At 40.6% G+C, this 22,741-nt stretch overlaps 1 protein-coding gene across 1 annotated transcript in view; it reads right to left on the bottom strand.

Annotated features, from left to right (window-relative positions):
- Nucleotides 1-370: 370 nt before the first annotated feature.
- Nucleotides 371-22,741, bottom strand: part of cdc5l (CDC5 cell division cycle 5-like (S. pombe)) — a 92,382-nt gene continuing 70,011 nt past the window's right edge. Inside the window, exons 14-16 of the mRNA XM_070885188.1 lie at nt 20,458-20,655; nt 6,998-7,210; nt 371-902 (exon numbers count right to left, since the gene is read on the bottom strand). Of these exons, the coding sequence (XP_070741289.1) occupies nt 795-902; nt 6,998-7,210; nt 20,458-20,655 (519 nt within the window). The 3' untranslated portion in view covers nt 371-794. The remainder of the gene's footprint in view (nt 903-6,997; nt 7,211-20,457; nt 20,656-22,741) is intronic.

Here is a 22,741-nt window from a genome sequence, read left to right as displayed (position 1 = left end):
AAGTACATCTTAAAAAGTTTGGATTGAAGGTTTGCAAAGCCACGAACATTGATGGAAAAGAATACCTATAAGTGTGCTTTTAACATCATTGGGTGTATTCAAAGTATATTGTTGTTGCGCTGGGCTAGATGATTTAAGGTGAGAAATTTCTAGAAACTTCTCCTTTATAACAAAATCCTGTGCATTCAAGTTCATGCGCTGGCACAATTTAGTATGGGGGAACACAAGCTATCAGCCCAGTAATACACCACTCTCATTTGTTTGAGATTAATATATTCCAAGATTGGAGTTTCTGAAGTGCATTGCTTCAAAGCTCAAATCCTAAACCTAACATTTTGAAAGTGAATAATTCAATAATTTAACACTTGGGTCTTATGCACACAGATTTTATTATTTTCTCAATAAAAAGGAAATAAAATTATACAAAGAATAAACAAATTTCACATTTTATTAGAATGTTACTCAAATCACAGTACAAATCACCCTTTTCCATAAGTTTAACATACAGTTAAGAAATGCTCAGAAATATTTATTTGACTGCTGAAGCTTTGATAGTAGTTCAGCTTAACATCCTTTTCTTGCAGTACTGACAAACATGAACATTACTCCATATATTACTTGTAGTCTCCATGTGAAATATACAAAGGATCCATATACACTACAGCAAAATGCTAAGCACAATTTGCATGGGGTGACATTTCTGAAGTTTCCTTTATATCCATTATTGCAACAGAAAATACTCTTTAAATGGAGTTCACTGTGAAATGCATGCAGAGCAGACGTTGTTCCACTATTCAATACTTGGCTGCCGCAAGCCCTTCTTTTTCCAGAAGCAGGTCTGCGTACCTTTGCTGGAGCTCTTTCTCTCTCTCCTGTTGCCGTGCAACATCTTCCCTCAAAGACTGAGTTTGGAGTTAGAAAAGGATATGACAAATAAAATAAATCAAATGATTGCTTATGAACAGACAATATCAGAGATCCAATCATTACTCATTCAGTTTGTTTTAAAGTCGGAAGACATTTATAGAATAAGCTTCACTCCAACTTTTTAAACTGCACTTTGAAAGATCACATACTTCCGATGTGCTATAGATCCTTCCTATATACATTTGGCAGCAATAGCACATATTACTCACACACCATTAGATAAATTATTCTTTTATCTTATGAAAAATAAAAAAATAAAATGTATCCTGTCAAACATAGCTATTGGGTCTAATTGACTAAAGCTAGTTGACTCAGAAAATACAAGTAGTCTGAGTGACAATTTCCACTAGCTTCTAAAGGTAAAATAAGATTACAAGTTTAAGTAAAACTGAAATATTAAACTGATAGGATTCTTGTAGGTTTAAGCAGAGACAAACAAGCAAGCTAACTTAGTTAATTGGCCAGCTAGTAAAAACTGGTTCTCTAAATGGGACAGTGGTGAGTCAGCTAGAAATAGTATAAAAAGAGGGGGCTTGGTGTAGTCTTGCTTGGAGTGCAGCAGCAGCTAAGAGTGCAAAGGTAAGAGTTTGGTAAGTGGGAGCGGGAGGTGTTGCTTTGTCTTGTTTTCCCCACCAGTGCTGACTCCCCGACCTGGGAGGAAAAGAAAACCAAGTGTGACGTCACAGCCAAGGTGGTAAGTGATTGGCTGGTTGATTGATGAGTCGTTTTTCTTTTTTCCTTATCTTGTCAGTAAGAACCCTTTGCCAAATTAGGTTATTTTAAGGGTTAAGTCATGGCAGGAGAGCCCAGACCCGTGTCATGCTCCTTCTGTGCCATGTGGGAAATGAGGGACACTTCTAGTGTCCCTGACAACTATGTGTGCAGGAAGTGTATCCAGCGGCAGCACCTGTTAGACCGCATGACGGCACTGGAGCTGCGGATGGATTCACTCTGGAGCATGCGCGATGCTGAGGATGTCGTGGATAGCACGTATAGTGAGTTGGTCACACCGCAGGTAAATGTTACAAAGGCAGATAGGGAAAGGGTGACCATCAGGCAGAGCAGGAGTAGGAAGGTGGTGTTGGACTCCCCTGTGGTCATCTCCCTCCAAAACAGATATACTGCTTTGGATATTGTTGGGGGAGATGGCTCAGCAGGGGAAGGCAGCAGCAGCCAAGTTCATGGCACCGTTGGTGGCTCTGCTGCATAGGAGGGCAGGAAAAAGAGTGGGAGAGCTATAGTGGTAGGGGATTCTATTGTAAGGGGGATAGATAGGCGTTTCTGTGGTCGCAACAGAGACTCCAGGATGGTATGTTGCCTCCCTGGTGCAAGGGTCAAGGATGTCTCGGAGCGGCTGCAAGGCATTCTGGAGGGGGAGCGTGAATAACCAGTTGTCGTGGTGCATATAGGTACCAACGATATAGGTAAAAAGCAGGATGAGGTCCTACATGCTGAATTTAGGGAGCTAGGAGTTAAATTTAAAAAGTAGGACCTCAAAGGTAGTAATCTCAGGATTGCTACCAGTGCCACGTGCTAGTCAAATAGCAGGATAGCTCAGATGAATACATGATTTGAGGAGTGGTGCAAGAGGGAGGGATTCAAATTCCTGGGACATTGGAACCGGTTCTGGGGGAGGTGGAACCAGTACAAACCGGACGGTCTGGGCGGGACCGGAACCAATGTCCTAGGGGGGAGTGTTTGGTAGTGCTGTTGGGGAGGGTTTAAACTAATATGGCAGGGGGATGGGAACCTATGCAGGGAGACAGAGGGAAATAAATGGGGGCAGAAGCAAAAGATAGAAAGGAGAATAGTAAAAGTGGAGAGCAGACAAACCCAAGGCAAAAATCAAAAAGGGCCACATTACAGCAAAATTCTAAAGGGACAAGAGTGTTAAAAAGACAAGCCTGAAGGCTCTGTGCCTCAATGCGAGAAGTATTCGTAATAAGGTGGATGAATTAACTGCTCAGGCAGCTATTAACGATTATGATATAACTGGGATTACGGAGACATGGCTCCAGGGTGACCAACATCCAGGGGTATTCAACATTCAGGAAGGATAGACAGAAAGGAAAAGGAGGTGGGGTGGTGTTGCTGGGTAAAGAGGAAATTAACGCAATAGTAAGAAAGGACATTAGCTTGGATGATGTGGAATCTGTATGGGTAGAGTTGCGGAATACCAAATGGCAGAAAACGCTAGTGGGAGTTGTGTACAGACCACCAAACAGTGCTAGTGAGGTTGGGGATGGCATCAAACAAGAAATTAGGGATGCGTGCAATAAAGATACAGCAGTTATCATGGGCGACTTTAATCTAAATATAGATTGGGCTAAGCAAGCTGGTAGCAGTATGATGGAGGAGGATTTCCTGGAGTGTATTAGGGATGGTTTTCTAGACCAATATGTCGAGGAATCAACTGGAGGGCTGTCCATCCTAGACTGGGTGTTGTGTAATGAGAGAGAACTAATTAGCAATCTTGTTGTGCGAGGCCCCCTGGGGAAGAGTGACCATAATATGGTAGAATTCTTTATTAAGATGGAGAGTGACAGTGTTAATTCAGAGACTAGGGACCCAAACTTAAGGAAAGGTAACTTCGATGGTATGAGATGTGAATTGGCTAGGATAGACCAGCAAATGATACTTAAAGAGTTGACAGTAGATAGGCAATGGCAGACATTTATAGATCACATGGATGAACTTCAACAATTGTACATCCCTGTCTGGAGTAAAAATAAAACGGGGAAGGTAGCTCAACCGTGGCTAACAAGGGAAATTAGGGATAGTGTTAAATCCAAGGAAGAGGCATATAAATTGGTCAGAAAAAGCAGCAAACCTGAGGACTGTGAGAAATTTAGAATTCAGCAGAGGAGGACAAAGGGTCTAATTGGAGGGGGGAAATAGAGTATGAGAGGAAGCTTGCAGGAAACACAAAAACTGACTGCAAAAGCTTCTGTAGATGTGTGAAGTTTTCCAACATTCTATTGCCTCTGGATCAGTTCCTATGGACTGGAGGGTAGCTAATGTAACACCACTTTTTAAAAAAGGAGGGAGAGAGAAAACAGGGAATTGTAGACCGGTTAGCCTGACGCCAGTAATGGGGAAAATGTTGGAATCAATTATTAAAGATGAAATAGCAGCGCATTTGGAAAGCAGTGACAGGATCAGTCCAAGTCAGCATGGATTTATGAAAGGGAAATCATGCTTGACAAATCATCTAGAATTTTTTGAGGATGTAACTAGTAGAGTGGACAAGGGAGAACCAGTGGATGTGATGTATTTGGACTTTCAAAAGGCTTTTGACAAGGTCCCACACAAGCGATTAGTGTGCAAAATTAAAGCACATGGTATTGGGGGTAATGTACTGACATAGATAGAAAACTGGTTGGCAGACAGGAAGTAGAGAGTCGTAATAAACGGGTCCTTTTCAGAATGGCAGGCAGTGATCAGTGGGGTGCCGCAGGGTTCAGTGCTGGGACCCCAGCTATTTACAATATACATCAATGATTTAGGTGAAGGAATTGAATGTAATATCTCCAGGTTTGCAGATGACACTAAGCTGGGTGGCGGTGTGAGCTGTGAGGAGGATGCTAAGAGGCTGCAGGGTGACTTGGTTAGGTGAGTGGGCAAATGCATGGCAGATGCAGTATAATGTGGATAAATGTGAGGTTATCCACTTTGGTGGCAAAAACAGGAAGGCAGAATATTATCTGAATGGTGACAGATTGCGGAAGTCCAGAACCAGGGGTCACAGCCTACAGATAAGGGGTAAGCCATATAGGACCGAGATGAGGAGAAGCCTTCACTCAGAGAATTGTGAACCTGTGGAATTCTCTACCACAGAAAGTAGTTGAGGCCAGTTCGTTAGATATATTCAAAAGGGAGTTAGATGTGGCCCTTACGGCTAAAGGGATCAAGGGGTATGGAGAGAAAGCAGGAATGGGGTACTGAAGTTGCATGATCAGCCATGATCATATTGAATGGTGGTGCAGGGCCAAATGGCCCACTCCTGCACCTATTTTCTATGATTCTATGGAATGTAGGCGTCGCTGGCAAGGCCACCATTTATTGTCTATCCCTAATTACCTGTGACAAGGTGGTGGTGAGCGGGCTGCATGAACTGCTGCAGTCTGTGTGGTGAAGGTACTCTCTCATTTGTATTAGGGAGGGACTTCCAGGATTTTGACCCAGTGACGATGAAGGAATGGTGATATATTTCTAAGTCAGGATGGTTTGTGACTTGGAGGGGAACTTTGAGGTAAAAACAGGAAGACAGAATATTATCTGAATGGTGACAGTTTAGGAAAAGGGGAGGTGCAATGAGACCTGGGTGTCATGGTGCATCAGTCATTGAAGGTTGGCATGCAGGTACAGCAGGCGATGAAGAAGGAAAATGGCATGTTGGCCTTCATAGCTAGAGGATTTGAATATAGGAGCAGGGAGGTCTTACTGCAGTTGTACAGAGCCTTGGTGAGGCCACACCTAGAATATTGTGTTCAGTTTTGGTCTCCTAATCTGAGGAAGGACGTTCTTGCTATTGAGGGAGTACAGCGAAGGTTCACGAGACTGATTCCCGGGATGGCAAGACTGACATATGAGGAGAGACTGGATGAACTGGGTTTGTATCCACTGGAGTTTAGAAGAATGAAAGGGGATCGCATAGAAACATATAAAATTCTGACGGGATTGGACAGGCTAGAGGCAGGAAGAATGTTTCCGTTGCTGGGGAGTTCCAGAACCTCGGGTCACAGTCTAAGAATAAGGGGTAAGCCATTTAGGACCGAGAGGAGGAGAAGCTTCTTCACTCAGAGTGGTTAACCTGTGAAATTCTCTGCCGCAGAAAGTTGTTGAGGCCAGTTCGTTAGATATATTCAAAAGGGAGTTAGATATGGCCCTTACGGCCAAAGGGATCAAGGGGTATGAAGAGAAAGCAGGAAAGGGGTACTGAGGTTGAATGATCAGCCATGATCTTATTGAATGGCGGTACAGGCTCGAAGGGCCGAATGGCCTGCTCCTGCACCTAGTTTCTATGTTTCTATGTTATCAATGGTCGTCCCACAATGCCCAATTCTCATAGTAGTACCTAGGAAGTTTCTTTAATTCAGAATTCATTCATCAATTAAGTCTTTCATATGACTACTAAGGAAAGTGAAAGGGCATCATTCTTGGGATGAAGCAGTATTGACCCAATATTGCTAAAACTACATTCTTCTTTGCTCAATAAAAAAGCCGGTCAGAACCTGTAACATCTGTTTCCTGCACTACACAAAACATCCATGCTTCCTTCCCCCACCCTACCCTTCCAAAGATAGCCTACTCTGCAGAGTGAAAGCCAAGCTTGTAAGATATCCAGTAACTAATTTTGCAACGGGGCTAGAAAATGTCCAGTACTCGGTTGGTGATGGTTGTGTGGTTGGCTTATGCTCCCTCCAAGATTCTGCATGATTGGCTAATTTAATGTGTCTACTCTCAGTGTATATTTGTGTGCGCGCAAGGGAGTGCTGCGTTACAAGGGGCATGGGGAATCCAAATTAAGAGTTGCTTCACTGAAAAGGAGGATCTTTCTTCATGGCGGATAACTGCTATGTAAAGGTGGTGGCTGCAGGAGCTGCAAAAACTGTTCCCTTTACTGGATCGACTGTAACATTCCCTCAATACCCCTCATCATCCAAAGTCAGCCACTTGAATAGATCAGCTTCAAGAAAAAGCCAGCTTTTCAATTATGAAGTTTTATTTTCTTTCACTACAATGTTTAAGATTATAATGATGCTTGCACCATAAGAGTCTAACTGCTTTTCTACCAAAAAGAGTGGAGCATGTTGAACCCTAATGATTTTTTTTTAAAAACACAGTTGCTAAAAATTCTTAGACTTAAAAAAAAATGTTACAGGTTATGTTTTGCCCCTCAACCCCAGCTTTCCATATCAATTATTTCAACATACTAGATTTAAATAAATTAGTATTGTATCACCAATGCATTTTAAAACATTCCATTGTGACAACTACTGGATATTTGCTTACAAAACAAAAATGAATCTACTGATACGCAAAACTCATAAGATTATGCCAGAATTACCTCTTGCCGCCTTGGAATAGCAATGTCTTCGTGTTTCTTCAATTCCTCAAAGGTACATAATTCCAGGTGTGCCTGTTCAATCTGATCCCAAAGATCGCTCAACTGTTTCATAAGGCCCGTAGCACGTGACTGATATCCACCAAGCAATATCTTGAGCTTTTTCTCCATTTTTGCTGCCTGTTTTGCTTCTGCAGTCATATGATTTCTGTTGGTCTGTAACAAGAAAAATTGCTGCTTGTATAACTTCAAAAACTACTTCCAGCATTTTCTAGAATTAAATAAAAACTAGCTATGTTGCATTACCCCTTAAATGCACATAATTTAGTGCTAATTTTATTTGAGCTTCTGACCATGTGATATTCCAAACATATCTGCTAAGTCCAAGTTCAAATAATCACATTTTCAAAGTTAGACATTTTATCCATTGTCTTTTTCTGAAGACATTTGATAAGTTACAGTATAAAGGCGTACAAAGATGAAGGAGTGTCAGCATTTTCCACGTACAAATTTAATATTGCTTACGAACAAGGGTAGCTGAAATGACAAATGTATTCTGCCTGTTTTAAAACAAGTTGTAGATGCCAATACAAAAACAGGGACACAATCCTGCTCACGAGGTCAGACTATAAATTGTGGTAACATTATTTTAGGGAATGCTCCTGAGAAATGTGTGTATGGATGCAACTTCAAAAATGCATAAGAAACTCGCTTTTAGCAAACCTACATTGAACTTGAACTTGTATACCACATTCATTATTTGAGGGTACGGTAGCCTAGTGGTTATGATACTGAACTAGCAACACTGAAATCATGAGTTTAAATCTCATGAATGGAAAGTTTTCAAATTGACTTAAATAAATCTACAGAATTTATAGGCTATCACTAAAAAAATGACCACTGTCGTAAAACCCACCGATGTCTTTCAATGAAGGGAACTTGCCAATCCTACCCGGTCTGGCCTACATCTGATTCCAGTTACACATTATGTTGTTGACTCTTAATGCCCTTAGGGAAAGTAGGGATGGGCAGTAAATACCATCTTACCAGTATCGCCAACATCCTAAATATAAGTTTTTTTTTTAAATGTCTGAATGCACTTCATAAAAGTGAGTAAACAACTGGAGACAGAAAATGGAAGAAGGAGGCTATGGGGTAATGACCAAAAGCAAGATGAAGAGGAGGATTCTGAAGTAGGGAAAGGTGCTTAGGCAGAATATTTCAGAGATGCCGAAATGCCTGAATTCTCTTCAGCTAAAAGCAGTGCAGAGATAAGGGAATACAAAGGCAGCCAGAATCAGAAAAGCTGAGGGTCGCACAGGAATATAGGGCTGAATCTGGTTCAAGAGGTAAGGAGCAATTTCTAGATGAGGATAAGGATTTTAAATGTATTTTATTGGTTGGTGAATAGTGAAGGTTCACGAGCAGAGGAGTCATTGGGGGAATAGGATTTAATGCAGGTTAGGATACAAGTGGCAGAGTTTGGATAAGTTGTAATTGAAAGAAAGGCCGACAGGGAGGACTTTGGAGTAATCGACTTTGAAGGCAATAAGGCATGGATAACCTTTTCAATTACAACAGTGGTGGGGGGGGCCGGGGGGGCGTTGAGGTTAGCATAGAGGGTGGCGATATTGCAGTGGACGACGAAGGCAGTCTTGGCGGCAAGAACATGGGATTTGAGGTTCACCTCAGAGTCAAGCATGACATCAAGGATGCATGGAGCAGGAAATGGGGTGGAGTTGGATGCTAAGATTTGGAGGTTTAGGAGAACCAAATATGGTGGCTTCAGTCTTGCTGATGCTGTGTTGAAGGAAATTCTAGCTCATCCAGGACTTGATATCATCTAAGCAGTTGGATAGCATAGTGGTACTCGAGAATGATGGCAAAGAGGTAAAGCTGGATGTTCTCAGCATATGAAAGTTGACTCCAATCTTATGAATAATGTCACCAAGGGGGAAACATGCAGACAAGGAATAGAATGGGGCCAAGGATAGAGCCTTGGGGCACATCAGGTGTGATTACAGCATTGACTGCATTGGAACAGGTAGCAGTGGAACAAGAACTAACTTGTTATAATTGAAGGTAAAATAGTATTTTAAGTGTTCAAGCTTATATCTGAAATAATGAACTATATGAAGATTTCTGTGCACTGAATTTCTGAATAGAACGGATACTGATCACATTAAAATAAACTGATCAAAAGGCCCTATTATAATTATTGCATTATAAACATCTGCCCCAGTAGCTCAGAATAAGAATCAGCTCTGTGAATAAGAAACTTTATACAGCACAATTGTGTAGACTGGTGGTTTATTATTTGACTGGATTTTTAGAAATAAATCTTGTCACTGGTTTAATTTAAAAAACAGGCATTCCTTTGTATGTCCCATTTAAGTATGCTTATTGTAATATTTTAAAAGAAAATGTTTTATCGTCCCGATTTTGTGCCATTTCAGGTGGTAAAACAGCAGTGTCAGAGAAAAGTCTTCAAGCAACACTAAGTTGTTTGAATTCCTCTTGTTTTTTTGAATATTGTTCGAGCCATACAATGTATATAACTGTGCATGACATTTAAGTAGCACTATAGACCAGAAGAAAATAAAAACCAGATAAGGTCATTCAGCACATACACCTCTTGTTATGCGGCCCTTTTCTGGAAGACTGAGGCTTTAAACACAAAATAATTTTCCTACCACTGTACATTATCAGGAATTGATCCATTTGCCATTTCAAATGATTCAAGAGGTTATTTCTAACTTTGCTTTGTGAAAAGGAGTGAGGGAGGGAGTAAAACTGCCTCAAAATTATTAATTGTGCTAGTTTTTCAGACTTCATTCCAGTCCACTTCACTGACTGTAATCCTTTATTACTGTTTTGATTCAAAATGGCAGCCAGGGCTTTGAAGTTTCACAGTAATATAACTTGGGAGACTGGAATGAGGGGGCAGAAACAAAACAATTACTTGAATTAAATTATATATAAAGATGGGCCATTAAAAAAATAATAGCTGGGAATGTGCTCGTTTAGTGGTTGTTCTTGCAAAAGGTCACAACTACCATGACTATTTCAAGCCACCAACTCTAAAAAGGATTAAGTAGAGTATGCACACCTTAGAGTTGTAATATACTGACAACCTTACAAACGTTTACTGCAATATGGTCTGCAGCTGTTTTCAATATCAATAGAAGCAGCGTAAATTCTCTGAATGGAACTGCTACTGCCTGATTCTCAGAACTACCCGTGTGAATGATTTCCAACCTACTTCCCACTTTTCCCTGCCAAGATATTTTAAACAAATCCACCCTTTGTGAATAACTTCCTTGATTAACTGAAACTTATCCATACGGGTATAAATAAAACATACTATCCTTGCAATCCTGTTGTGCTTATTTTTTCAACCAAAAATGGAGTTTAAAAAAAGAAACATGCTTATTCTGTATTAAGATTCTTGACATTCATTTTTGTTGCAGAAATAATAACCAAGTATACTATGAAACAGAAAGATCCATACTAAAATAATAGAAAAGCAAGATTTTAAAACAGCAGATTATAGAATACAACACTTTTTACCAGAAATACAAGGTAAAATGTCTTGATGCACATTAAAGCAATCTTATTGTCTCTTGGCCTGCACTCAGTTCAGTGATAGGTTTTAAAATGCACTTCAATTCTAAAAACTAAAACATTTGAGTAACTAATATTTAACCACTGAAGCCAAAAGAACTAACACAATTTCTGAAGAGTGTAGAAGTAGTTTCACAAATTAAACAATTAACAGGAGGCCATTGTAATGTACAGGTTGCTAGGGAAAGAGATTTATCATTTAGATTCACTTTTAGCTTTGTACCTTTTAACAAGTTGTTAAATAAAGGAACAAGCCATCACGATTCAATGAAAAAATTCAATAAACTTTCATCGACGACTTTGCAAATATCTTATTTATTCTGCATTGGGATAAAGTTCTGATTTAAAAATATGGCTTAATCAGTAGATTAATGCTGCGCCCTGCTGGATAACTAAGTGCAAGTCTTGCAAATATCTAGCATCACCTCATATTCCCAAATGTGAAATTTATTTTGAATTATTTCTATCTAAATGCAACATACTGTTTAAACTTAAATAAGTTATAATGTATGCATTTATAGCAAAATCATCAGCACTTCCTAATGTAGGTGAAATGGAAAGAACAAAATTGTTTTTGAAGTTTTAAAAATCATATTTAGAAAGAACTAAAAGTGCATTTATATTGTGTCTGTCATGACCTCAAGCGCTGCACAGCAAATGAACTACTTTTGAAATGTAGTCACTGTAGGCAGCCAAGTTGTACACAGCAAAGTCCCACAAACAGAAATTAAATACATGACCAGATAATCAATTTTAGTTGAGGGATAAATGTTGACCAGGACACTGGGAAACTCCTCTGCTCTTCAAATAATGCCATACAATATTTTATATCAACCCAATATATCTCACTAAAAACACATCACCCTCAACAACACAGCATAGCTCACTACTGCATTGTTTAGATCATGTCTCTTAAATAAAACATTAAACTAAAGCCGGGTCTGTCCTGTGGGCATAAAAGGTCCCATGGCACTATTCAAAGATTATCTGATCAAGTTCGGGAATGGAACTTGAACTCATGATCTTGAGGAGAATGATGTCTCTGAGCTAAGGTGGCAGTTAGGTCATGTTTATGGTCAGGTCTCTGCTATCTCCAAAATTCAGTAGTTTACAATACTTCTGCATTTTAGATGGAACCATTTCTGAGTCCAAAAATGCTGGCATGTTTTAATATAGTTTAAAAAATTGAGCCAGTATTAAATATTGCCAACATCACTAGACTAGGAGTAGTTTCCCCTTTTCATATTGCTTCTATTTTAAACTTAGTCAAGAGGATTTTTTGTAACAAATTGTGGTTTCAAAAATTGGTTATTACAGAGCTTAGAATTTTTCTAAAAGCATTACAGTGCACCACATCTGAATGGTGTGGACTTGATGGACCAGATGGTTTGTTCTTGTCTTCTTTTTCCCTGTAGATTGTCAGACATTGTAATAGCGAGTTTCTCCTGAAAGGTTAAATTTTTTGTGCTTTTACAGTGGACACCACCATCTACTATTAGAGCATGCACCAGAAGGTGCAACAATTAACAACGGCATCTCCAGATCTTATAAACTAGTTTTATATTGGGTTTAGTGGGTGTTAGGGATGCCAGGTGCGATGCATTGGTCTAGATCCAGTCTTTGTGAATCTAGCAACTTTATGTTGGATTTGCATATTGAAAGCCTGCAGTTCGATCACTGCACCAAATCCAATATGAAAGTAGCTTTTATAAATAACAGGATGGTTCTCTATTCTCTTACCAAATACGTTGAGGAACATCAAGGTTGAAATTGTTCATGTTATGGAATCTGTACTTCACACAATGGCCCCAAGTTTCCACATGATTTGCTCCTGATTTTTAGGAGCAACTGGTGGAGAACGGAGTATCTTAGAAATCGGAATTCTCCACATTTAAGTTTTCTGCAGTTCTAGTCAGGTAGAACAGATTCACTTTTGGACAGAATTTTTTTTTCAAAAGGGGGCGTGTCCAGCCACTGACGCCTGATTTGAAAGTTTCCACAGTGAAAACGTACTCCAAACTAACTTAGAATGGAGCAAGTGAAGATTTTTGTAGGCTTGAAAAAAACCTTGTCTACACATTAAAAACGCAGGTGCAGGTTATAAATTAGGCCTCCGGAACGAGGTGGGGGGGGGGGGGGGAAGGGAAGTCATTACATTCGACAATAAATCCTTAGTTATATTTATACAAATATTATACAAATAAATCCAACCTGAATAAAAATTTATAAGCAAAGAAAAGATTAAATAAACCATGTTCCTACCTGTGTGAAAGTGCTTCAGGCAGGCCTTTCAGGCAGCCGTTCCCGACGGCAGGGGGGGGGCAGGCAGCGAGAAGGCTGCAGGAAGCCTCAGAAGTTGAGGCAGCCGTTCCCGGCGGGCCCGACCGACGCCAAGGGGGGGGGGGGGGGGAAGGCAGTGAGAAGGCTGCAGGAAGCCTCAGAAGTTGAGGCAGCCGTTCCTGACGGCGGGGGGGGGGGGGGGGGGGGGGAGGCAGCGAGAAGGCTGCAGGAAGCCTCAGAAGTTGAGGCAGCCGTTCCCAGCGGGCCCGACCGACGGCAAGGGGGGGGGGGGGAAGGCAGTGAGAAGGCTGCAGGAAGCCTCAGAAGTTGAGGCAGCCGTTCCCGACGGCAGGGGGGGGGAGGGGGGAGGCAGTGAGAAGGCTGCAGGAAGCCTCAGAACTTGAGGCAGCCGTTCCCGACGGGCCCGACCGACGGCAGGGGGAGAAAGCTGCAAGAAGCCTCAGTGCTGATCATGGAAAGGCAATGTGGTTTTATTAAAAAATGTTAAAAATTGAACAGCTACAAAGAATTTGAATAGTCTTAAACAAGTGAAGGTGTCCTGTTTATCACAGTCTATCTTTAATTACAGAATGCACTCCCTCACCCTCACACACAGAAATATCAAGAAAATTAAAATACAAGCCTTTGCAAGGGTTCAATAAACAAATGTTCACTTTTTCTGCAGCACTTTTTAAAATGGCCGAGCGCCAATGTTTCCTTCACACTGCGCGTGCGCGAACGCTTCAACGCGCAGGGTTGCCGGCACGAAAAAAACTCATTTAAATGGTACCCGCCCCCTCCTACTTACAAAATCGGCGCGAGTGGTAGGCTCCGCCCCCTGGGCACCGCGCCAAGCAGACATCGAGCTGCAAAGCGCTCGAGAATAGCGCGTTTTTTTTCAGGCGCCGTTTTCGGCGCGAAAAACGGGCGCCCAGCTCGGAGGGTCGCCTGTTTTGCCGCGTGTGGAAACTTGGGGCCATTGTGTTGGCCGCGCGCATTATGTAGTAATGAGCATTATGAGCAATATCACAATCCTTAAAATAATGGTACGTCAAAGATCAAGAAAATATGTTGACTGATGAATTGACAAAATGGTGTGAATTTTAAAGACGCATAGCACAACACACAGCATAAACTAAGATATAATGAAATATGTTGACGACCTAATTACACGTCAATTTTTTGACTTTAAAGCAGTGTTGATCACTTGCACTCCATCCACATTTTGTTATTCCAAAGTTAATGTGATTAGCAGGTGTTCACTAGAATGCGAGAGCATTCATAAATACTAAAGTTATATTTCACCTTTTGGAAGGCTACCCCATCCAAAAATAATACAAGCTTAGACTTTCCATTTCCTTCAGCGTACAATATATCCTAAATCTTTTTCTACTCCAATACCCATAGGTTCTCGGGGGGTTAATATGCAGTTTATATCCTCAGTAAGACTTGCAAATCATACTTAACCCTTTAAGGGTTTGCAATTTTCAAAGTAGGTTTTCTTTTTAAATAAACATTTCCAAACAAGTTTTTCTACATCTTTCAAAAATAGATTAGAAACATAGAAACATAGAAAATAGGTGCAGGAGCAGGCCATTCAGCCCTTCTAGCCTGCACCGCCATTCAATGAGTTCATGGCTGAACATGAAACTTCAGTACCCCCTTCCTGCTTTCTCGCCATAACCCTTGATCCCCCGAGTAGTAAGGACTTCATCTAACTCCCTTTTGAATATATTTAGTGAATTGGCCTCAACTACTTTCTGTGGTAGAGAATTCCACAGGTTCACCACTCTCTGGGTGAAGAAGTTTCTCCTCATCTCGGTCCTAAATGGCTTACCCCTTATCCTCAGACTGTGACCCCTGGTTCTGGACTTCCCCAACATTGGGAACATTCTTTCTGCATCTAACCTGTCTAAACCCGTCAGAATTTTAAACGTTTCTATGAGGTCCCCTCTCATTCTTCTGAACTCCAGTGAATACAAGCCCAGTTGATCCAATCTTTCTTGATAGGTCAGTCCCGCCATCCCGGGAATCAGTCTGGTGAACCTTCGCTGCACTCCCTCAATAGCAACAATGTCCTTCCTCAAGTTAGGAGACCAAAACTGTACACAATACTCCAGGTGTGGCCTCACCAAGGTTTAGAAAATCTAAGGAATTGCACAACTCTATTTAATACGGAGTGACTCCTGACAATGAACCAGAAACTACCGGAAACTGCGCAAGTCAAGTCCGGACGCAACTGCTGCCAACGAACCAGAAGTAGTTCCGCATGCACAGTTCCAGTGGTTGTTTGTTGTCAGACTTCCCAAAATGAGGAATAAAGAAGCTGTTTAAAAAAAAATCTTGTCCATTTGTACTTTAATTTATTAATTGTGTGAATTGTAGAATTTAGTCAGGTATGAGCCACTTGTTTGAAACGGGATTGTGATCTGCCTCAGTGTTTCTGATCAGCCATTTCTCCTAACAGCTCCAGTGTTGACAGCCCTGACAAGTGATAAAATAGGTTAATTGTTTTTAAATTGACAATGTGGGGTGAAAAGCAAAGGGCCGTGATAACAGAGGTTAAGGAGGAACGAGAAACCTAGATAATGGTGATGTGACAGCAAGCTCGGCTTTTAAACACCTGTAGATTGTCGGAGGAAGGGAAGATTGAGGGAGGGAATGAGTTCCAGAAGTTTAAGGTCCCAGGAAAGTACAGATTAGTGCAGGATAGAGATGATGCTATTTACTGAGCGCTTAAAAATGGGTTTCTGCCGAGCTAGGGTGGCTGGGGCGCTCAACTACAGAGCTACACGAGCCATTGTGAATGTTATTTTTTTTAATTTGCCCATTATTTTTTTTTAATTTGCACAGCTTCCGGTTTGTTGTCAGGATTCACTCCGTTTTAATAATGAATGCAGTCGTGTATACACCCAAAGTATTAAACTTTTTTCCCCAGACCTGACTTCTCCAACACTTTATTTTTAAAATACTGTATTCATAATAATTGCTTGACTAAAATGCTAGTTTTTTTTTTTAAATCAGCGCGTTCAAGAGATGCTACTTCAGTCCTCAGCTAAATATTTTCTGCCAGAACAAGAACATTTGTAGTTGAGCTGAAAAAGCTTCCTCTACCCGATGGTAAGGCACTCCCAAAAACGTGAACAGTTAAATACACACCTAAGCCAAGTTTTAACAAAACTCCAGTAACCAATATAGATACAATGTTTCTAATCTGGCAGAACATTACTATAGGATACTGTATTCCAACTTTACAATACCTATCTGTAGGGAAATTGAACAACCATTCGATCAGAAATTACATAAATGTTAATATTGCAAAGATTCAAGTTGACAGATTTTGATTTACAAACTACATTGATCTGGATTTTGTGGTAAAAAGAACGGTGATCACGTCATTAAAATATAAATTGGACAGAAACTTTCAGTGACCACACGCGCGCAGTTATACACAAAAATCAGGAAATTGCTGTCCGAGTTGCCCTGCTCCTCATGAAGCTTCGCTATAACAGTATCTTGCCTAGGGACACGACATTGAAACACATGGAACAGCGTGAAGTTGCTATATTTAAAAAGAACAGCAGCTGGAGGGAGATTTAAACATCAGTGTCTCCCTGACAACAGGGGCAGCTCGAGCCTGGGACAGCTAGAGGGAGATTTAAACATCAGCATGTCCCTGACAACGGAGGCAGCCCGAGCCTGGAGCAGCTGGAGGGAGATTTAAACATCAGCGTGTCCCTGACAACGGAGGCAGCCCGAGCCTGGAGCAGCTGGAGGAAGATTTAAACATCAGCGTGTCCCTGACAACGGAGGCAGCCCGAGCCTGGAGCAGCTAGAGGGAGATTTAAACATCAGTGTCTCCCTGACAACAGAGGCAGCTCGGGCCTGGAGCAGCTGGAGGGAGATTTAAACATCAGCGTGTCCCTGACAACGGAGGCAGCCCGAGCCTGGAGCAGCTAGAGGGAGATTTAAACATCAGTGTGTCCCTGACAACGGAGGCAGCTCGAGCCTGGAGCTATTACAGGTCCTATCAAGAAAACAAAATGAGAAATAAAAAGTAATAAAATTATGACATCACAAGGATGCAGAACAGTCCTTCAATTAATTGAAATCATTCGACAGGGAATGAATCTTAAAGAAAGCTAACAGATTTAATTTGATTCAATTGCTAATTTTAAACTTAATTTATAATTATGGTATATATTATTTAATTTTGTTTAACTATGATTAATCTTTATTATACTGATTTTACTATTGTATATCCTTATATTATTTACAATGTAATTTGAATTTCTTTTTTTTTTTAAAAGTTTTTTTCGCCTGTGTCTATCTGCGTATGCATTTTGGCTGTCGCTTCGCACCCCAGCCTTTAACCTCTTTTTACACTTCTCTCTTTCCCTCCATGGTCAATACCAAACGTGTTGTAAAATTGTTGTGAAGCGCCTTGGGACATTTGACTACATTAAAGGCGCTATATAAATAAAAGTTATTATTATACTTGCGTGATATATACCCAATATAGAAAAAGTTAGGACTTGCCCATTACAATGCGAGTACATTTTTAACGGCGTTATTGCCAAACATCATCTCTGGCTCTGAAAATTAATTTTTACAAGTGTGAAATCTCACTCCTTCAGATTATAATTATTGTTGAGATTAAAAAAAATTAAAATATTACGGCCCGGATTTTGCAGACAGCGGCGAAATGATGCCACTTGTTTCTGACCTCGGAGAAAGCTTCCCACAAAGATCTAGCGATCTCTGCCATGGATTTCACCTTTCCTGATGTTAATTTGATTCCGGTGCCAAGTCCAGGGGATCTCCAGCGTTTAGCAACAATGATGTCATCAAACTGGCTACACAGCCAATCACATTGAAGAATTCATAGACACCAAACCAGGAAGCAAAATGCACTGATTATCTTTCACTTTTTAATAATTTTAGAGAGCGAAATAAAGATTGGAACATACACATGGGATTAAGCTAGAAACTGAAACATCATAAACAAGCCTTAAAAATATTAAAAACCGTGGAATTATCATAATGGAAAAATTAGTTTTTCAGAGCCAGAATGGTTGTTCAGCATTAGTTATGACTCAGTATGCCATTAAAAATTCAGTTTCACCTCATTTTACAAGGCTTAACTTTTTCAGGGCGGGGGGGGGGGGGGGGAGCTTAATAGCGATATGAGAGCGTAAAAGCTGGAGCTCTCACCAGTTCAGTGATTTCAATTGATTGCTGTTTGCAAGGACCCTGTGGGGGAGCAGGGAATGACCGACAGCAACTTTTGGATTTCCACATTTAAGTCCGCATGTGCGGACGCCAGAAATTGCTGTCAGTGAGGTCCTGCCTGGATGATCTTGCATTTTCTCGCGAGTGTAACGCTGCACTAAATGTCGTGCACACAGAGAAAGCAGTTCAGCTGTGAGCACTTCACTCTCACTCAGATGGGCAGGGTCATTGCAGTAGTTAGCCTTTTCGTAGTTTACAGAAAAAAACAAAGGCACACTGTCACACTGGAAGTCTGAACTTTCGTACATTCCTCATTTAAAACCTTTGAGACAGATGGGCTTTTAATCCTTTAGCAGATTAATAAAGTAATGTGACGAGGTGAAACAATTGTTAAAAAAAGAAAAACGGAATTCATTGACATACATCTATATTGCACCGGGAGGCCACTCGGCCAGGGCTAGGGGCGGGCGGGCAGGCGAACTGATAGAAATCATCCAGGCAGGAGCACTATCAGTTCTCCTGCCCGCCCGCCCCTAGTTCTGGCCGAGTGGCCTCCCGCACTGGCCGGCCCACTGCCTTCCCGGGCAGAGTTTGAAGATGAAGGTAGGACTTACTTCAATTTTTTATTTCTTATTGAATTCTTATTACTTTTTGTTTGCAAGGTTTGGTGGTTTGTAAGGCTTGGTGCTTTAGGTGCAGGCAGGTCCTCTCCGCTTCCCGCCCCTCTCCCAGGCCGAATGGCCTCCGATGTACCTATCTGCGCAGATTTATTTTAACTGTCCGCAAGGGTTTTCTGAAGTGGCCACATACGCTGGCCTAAGTGGATTTGGAGTAACTATTAGCTGGCCAAAGTTGCCTAAATGGGCAGAACTGGTGTAGGTGGTTGGTAACGCCCCCTTTTATATATTCAAGAGGGAGTTAGATATGGCCCTTATGGCGAAGGGGATCAAGTGATATGGAGAGAAAGCAGAAAAGGGATACTGAGGGAAGGATCAGCCATGATCTTATTGAATGGCAGTGCAGGCTCGAAGGGCCGAATGGCCTGCTCCTGCACCTATTTTCTATGTTTCTATGTTTTGAGAAAAAAAAACTAAACTAAAAAAATCGTTACTTACACTGGTGCAAATTGATTGTGGAAAATGGGGATTTTTAAGTTACGCCAGAAAAGCCAAGTTACTCCAAAAAATAACGGAGCAACTCCTGGCCAAAATTGAGCCCTATGTTTCTTTCATCTCTGGTATTTAACAGCCCAATTTGACGGGAACAAAAATGTTAGTGCTGGCTGCAAGACTATAATCTGAAATGATTCTGCAGTCTTGGCCCATTTCCCAGTGGGGTGGAGCCCACGGCACAAACCGTCTATAATTTGGCACTTTGAGAGGCTAGTGGATGTGGGAAATGGAAAATGTGATACTGCTGTTTTATGGGTTCTCTTCTGACGTTGTGGTATGACACACTGGTGGGTCATAACAGAGGAAGCTCTGGTCTTTACCTGTCCTGTGTCAAACCTAATCATTCTCTAGCACTGACATCCCACTCATTCTAATGCACACATAAATTTACCACTACAACCCAAAAACATAACATTTTATAAAATGGTAGGCACTTTTTCTAAGTAGTACATTTAATTGCTGCAGAATTAACATTTTTCCACTTTGGATTGATGACATCACCTCAATCAACATAACAAAAATGGATTATCTGGTCACGATCACATTGCTGTTTGTGGGAGTTTGCTGTGCACAAACTGGTTGCTGCGTTTCCCACATTACAACAGTGACTACGCTCCAAAAGTACTTCATTGGCTGTAAAGCGCTTTGAGACGTCCGGTGGTCATGAAAGGCGCTGTATAAATCAAAGTTTTTCTTTCATACTCCCTAGTTAAGTACCGCATATCAGAACCAATGCAGAGTCCCTACGATCTTACCCTGACCTGTCAACTTTCATTAATTTAACTGCACAACCTGTTTTGGCAAACTCACTCTTAAAAAATAAATGCAGTTTGTTTAAACAGGTCTGCAATCTGTCTTGCACAAATCTTACTTTTAGCATTTTCATGTCAACAATGTGCCTCATATTCCTGCCTCAACAATGTTGTCAGTTCCCAAACTGCCCGTAAACATCTGCAAGTGAGACCACAATCAGTTAATTGTGCTCAGTTTGAAAGGTTTAATTGTATTGATCTTGCATCCTCTAAGAAAACGGTTTTAAACAGGGCTAACTCATTTCCCTTTGGACCATGAGAGAAAAACAGTCTTTCCACCTTCTTGGGCTGCAAACAGCTTTCTATTTATAGCATCACCCAGTTCCTCATAATGCACACTGACCTCCAGTTTCTTTTCCAGTGATTCTATTCGGTCCTTCTTGCTAGCCAGGTTGGCGCGCGTGTACCTATTCTGTCCAGGCAGATACAGCACCTGACTGTAACATTCTTCCCACACCTGGTTATATGCGTCAAGTGGAAGGTCTCCATGGCCCATACCATGTTTTACAACCTCCATCTCCAGAGTTAACAAATCACTTGCCTGGAAAAAAATGTACACAGTAAATGTATTGTAAACTCTTAATTAAAGGTATTATTGGACATTATAGCATGATTTAAAAAAATAAATAAAACAATGCACTTGAACGGTTTTACTTGAAATAGCTCCAAATCCGATACTCTACTAGAATTGTGTCTTTCTAGTGTTTTCTTGCCATTTTATTCATTAAGGCAATAAATGGGTAATTTTGAATGAAAAGCCAACAATGTAGAAATACACTTGTTGTTGTCTTCTTCATTGCTTTAGGACCAGGTGAAAATGGCAAGTGGATTTGAAAAGCAACCTTAATTCTTTTGTCACAAAAGCAGACTATTATGTGAGCATCTGGTTCTGAGTGTGTGGGTCCATTCATTCATTAGTCTTGCCAAACTCTGTAGCACACTTTTGCAAACACATTACTGACATCCAGTGGCACAATCAAAGTATTGTAACAGTACCATGCAACATTTGATCTCAAGTATGCATTTTTCCTACCAAGTGGATCTTGAAACCAGTGCCATAAACCATATAAAAAGGTGCTTGCCATTAAGGACAGCAATAATGTGGCTTAACAATTTTAATTAGAGGCCAAAATGTGCCATCAGTGCATTATGCCCCACCCTTACCTTCACTCAAAAGTTTTTATTACTTTGATCAAAATTCATAGTCAGATAACTGGGAAAACAATACATGAAATACATGAATCTGATGTTTTAGATTTTTTTAATGCAAAATCTTCTTGAGAATTTCAAACATTATGGCTAAGAAATGCAAAATGTTACATTTTTCTAATTATAGTTTATTTATTCATTCAGATTACAAGGCCTCTGAAAGACTTTCTAAATATTATTCCTGGGACTTGCTAGACTGGTACATCATTATCAGTTTAAATAATGCAGAGATTAAAGGACCTAATTGCGAACATTAATGTGCAGCCATAGCTGTCGAAAAGAATAGCATTACTTTTTCAGACACAGGCATGCATTCAGACACAGCTATGGGCTATGTCCCCATGTACAAGTCTTTTTGATAATGCCGAATAAATTCAATGACAGTGACCTACTACTTCTTTGTCCAATCCAAAATGCTTCACATACAATTATACTAATCTAAACTTTTCATGAACATTTAATTAATTCTTATAATCTGTGCATGGTGCTTTTGCAAGTATACAAGGGCACCCACAATACATAGGAGGAAAGGATGAAGTGTTCACCCAATTTGGTTCAAGTATCCTGCAAATCACAATGACAGTATACATAGAATCATAGAAGGAGGCTATTCAACCCATCATGCCTGTGCCGGTTCTTTAAAAGAGCCAGACAATTAGTTCCACTCCGCTGCTCTTTCCCCACAGCCCTGCAATGTTTTCCCCTTCGGGTATTCATAATATTCCCTTTTGAAAGTTACGATTGAATTTGCTTCTACCAACAATTTCAGGAAGTGCATTCCAGATCAGTACCCTAGCTGAGGCCATATGAGTGACATAAATTATGCTACAATTGTAACGATCATGCTGGTTAATTTTTAAGAAATGAGTAATAACTAGCCAGCCATTTATTACAAGTTTATGTATATAGATTACGAAAAACCTCCATACTATCTGAAAACAGAAACTGCAATGCCCATCCAAAAAGCCACCGATCCCAGCTACATTTCCATGAACATCTGGACAAATCAGCAAATTAGATTAAAATGTAATTAATTCAGGCAGCTGAATTGCGAAGAAGTAACTGAAAAGCTTTTCATCAAAGCTTTTCATTAATAGTTTGGATACCGTACTACTTTTGTGATTTCAGGATTTTAAAATATATTAAATTGATTTTTTTCTGCCAAAAATAAAGCTAAGAGCAAGTTATTATTTAAATGGAGAAAAATTACAAAGTGCTGCAGCACAGCGAGACCTGGGGGTATTTGTGCATGAAACACAAAATATTAGAATGCAGGTACAGGAAGTGATCAGGAAGGCCAATGGAATCTTGGCTTTTATTGCAAAGGGGATGGAGTATAAAAGCAGAGAAGTCTTGCTACAGTTATACAGGGTATTGGTGAGGCCACACTTGGAATACTGCGTGCAGTTTTGGTTTCC

The sequence above is a fragment of the Pristiophorus japonicus genome, chromosome 7 (genome assembly GCF_044704955.1).
Source record: "Pristiophorus japonicus isolate sPriJap1 chromosome 7, sPriJap1.hap1, whole genome shotgun sequence".
Taxonomy (NCBI): Eukaryota; Metazoa; Chordata; class Chondrichthyes; family Pristiophoridae; genus Pristiophorus; species Pristiophorus japonicus.
The sequence above is the reverse complement of the archived record's forward strand: the minus strand, read 5'-3'. Positions and strand labels throughout refer to the sequence as shown.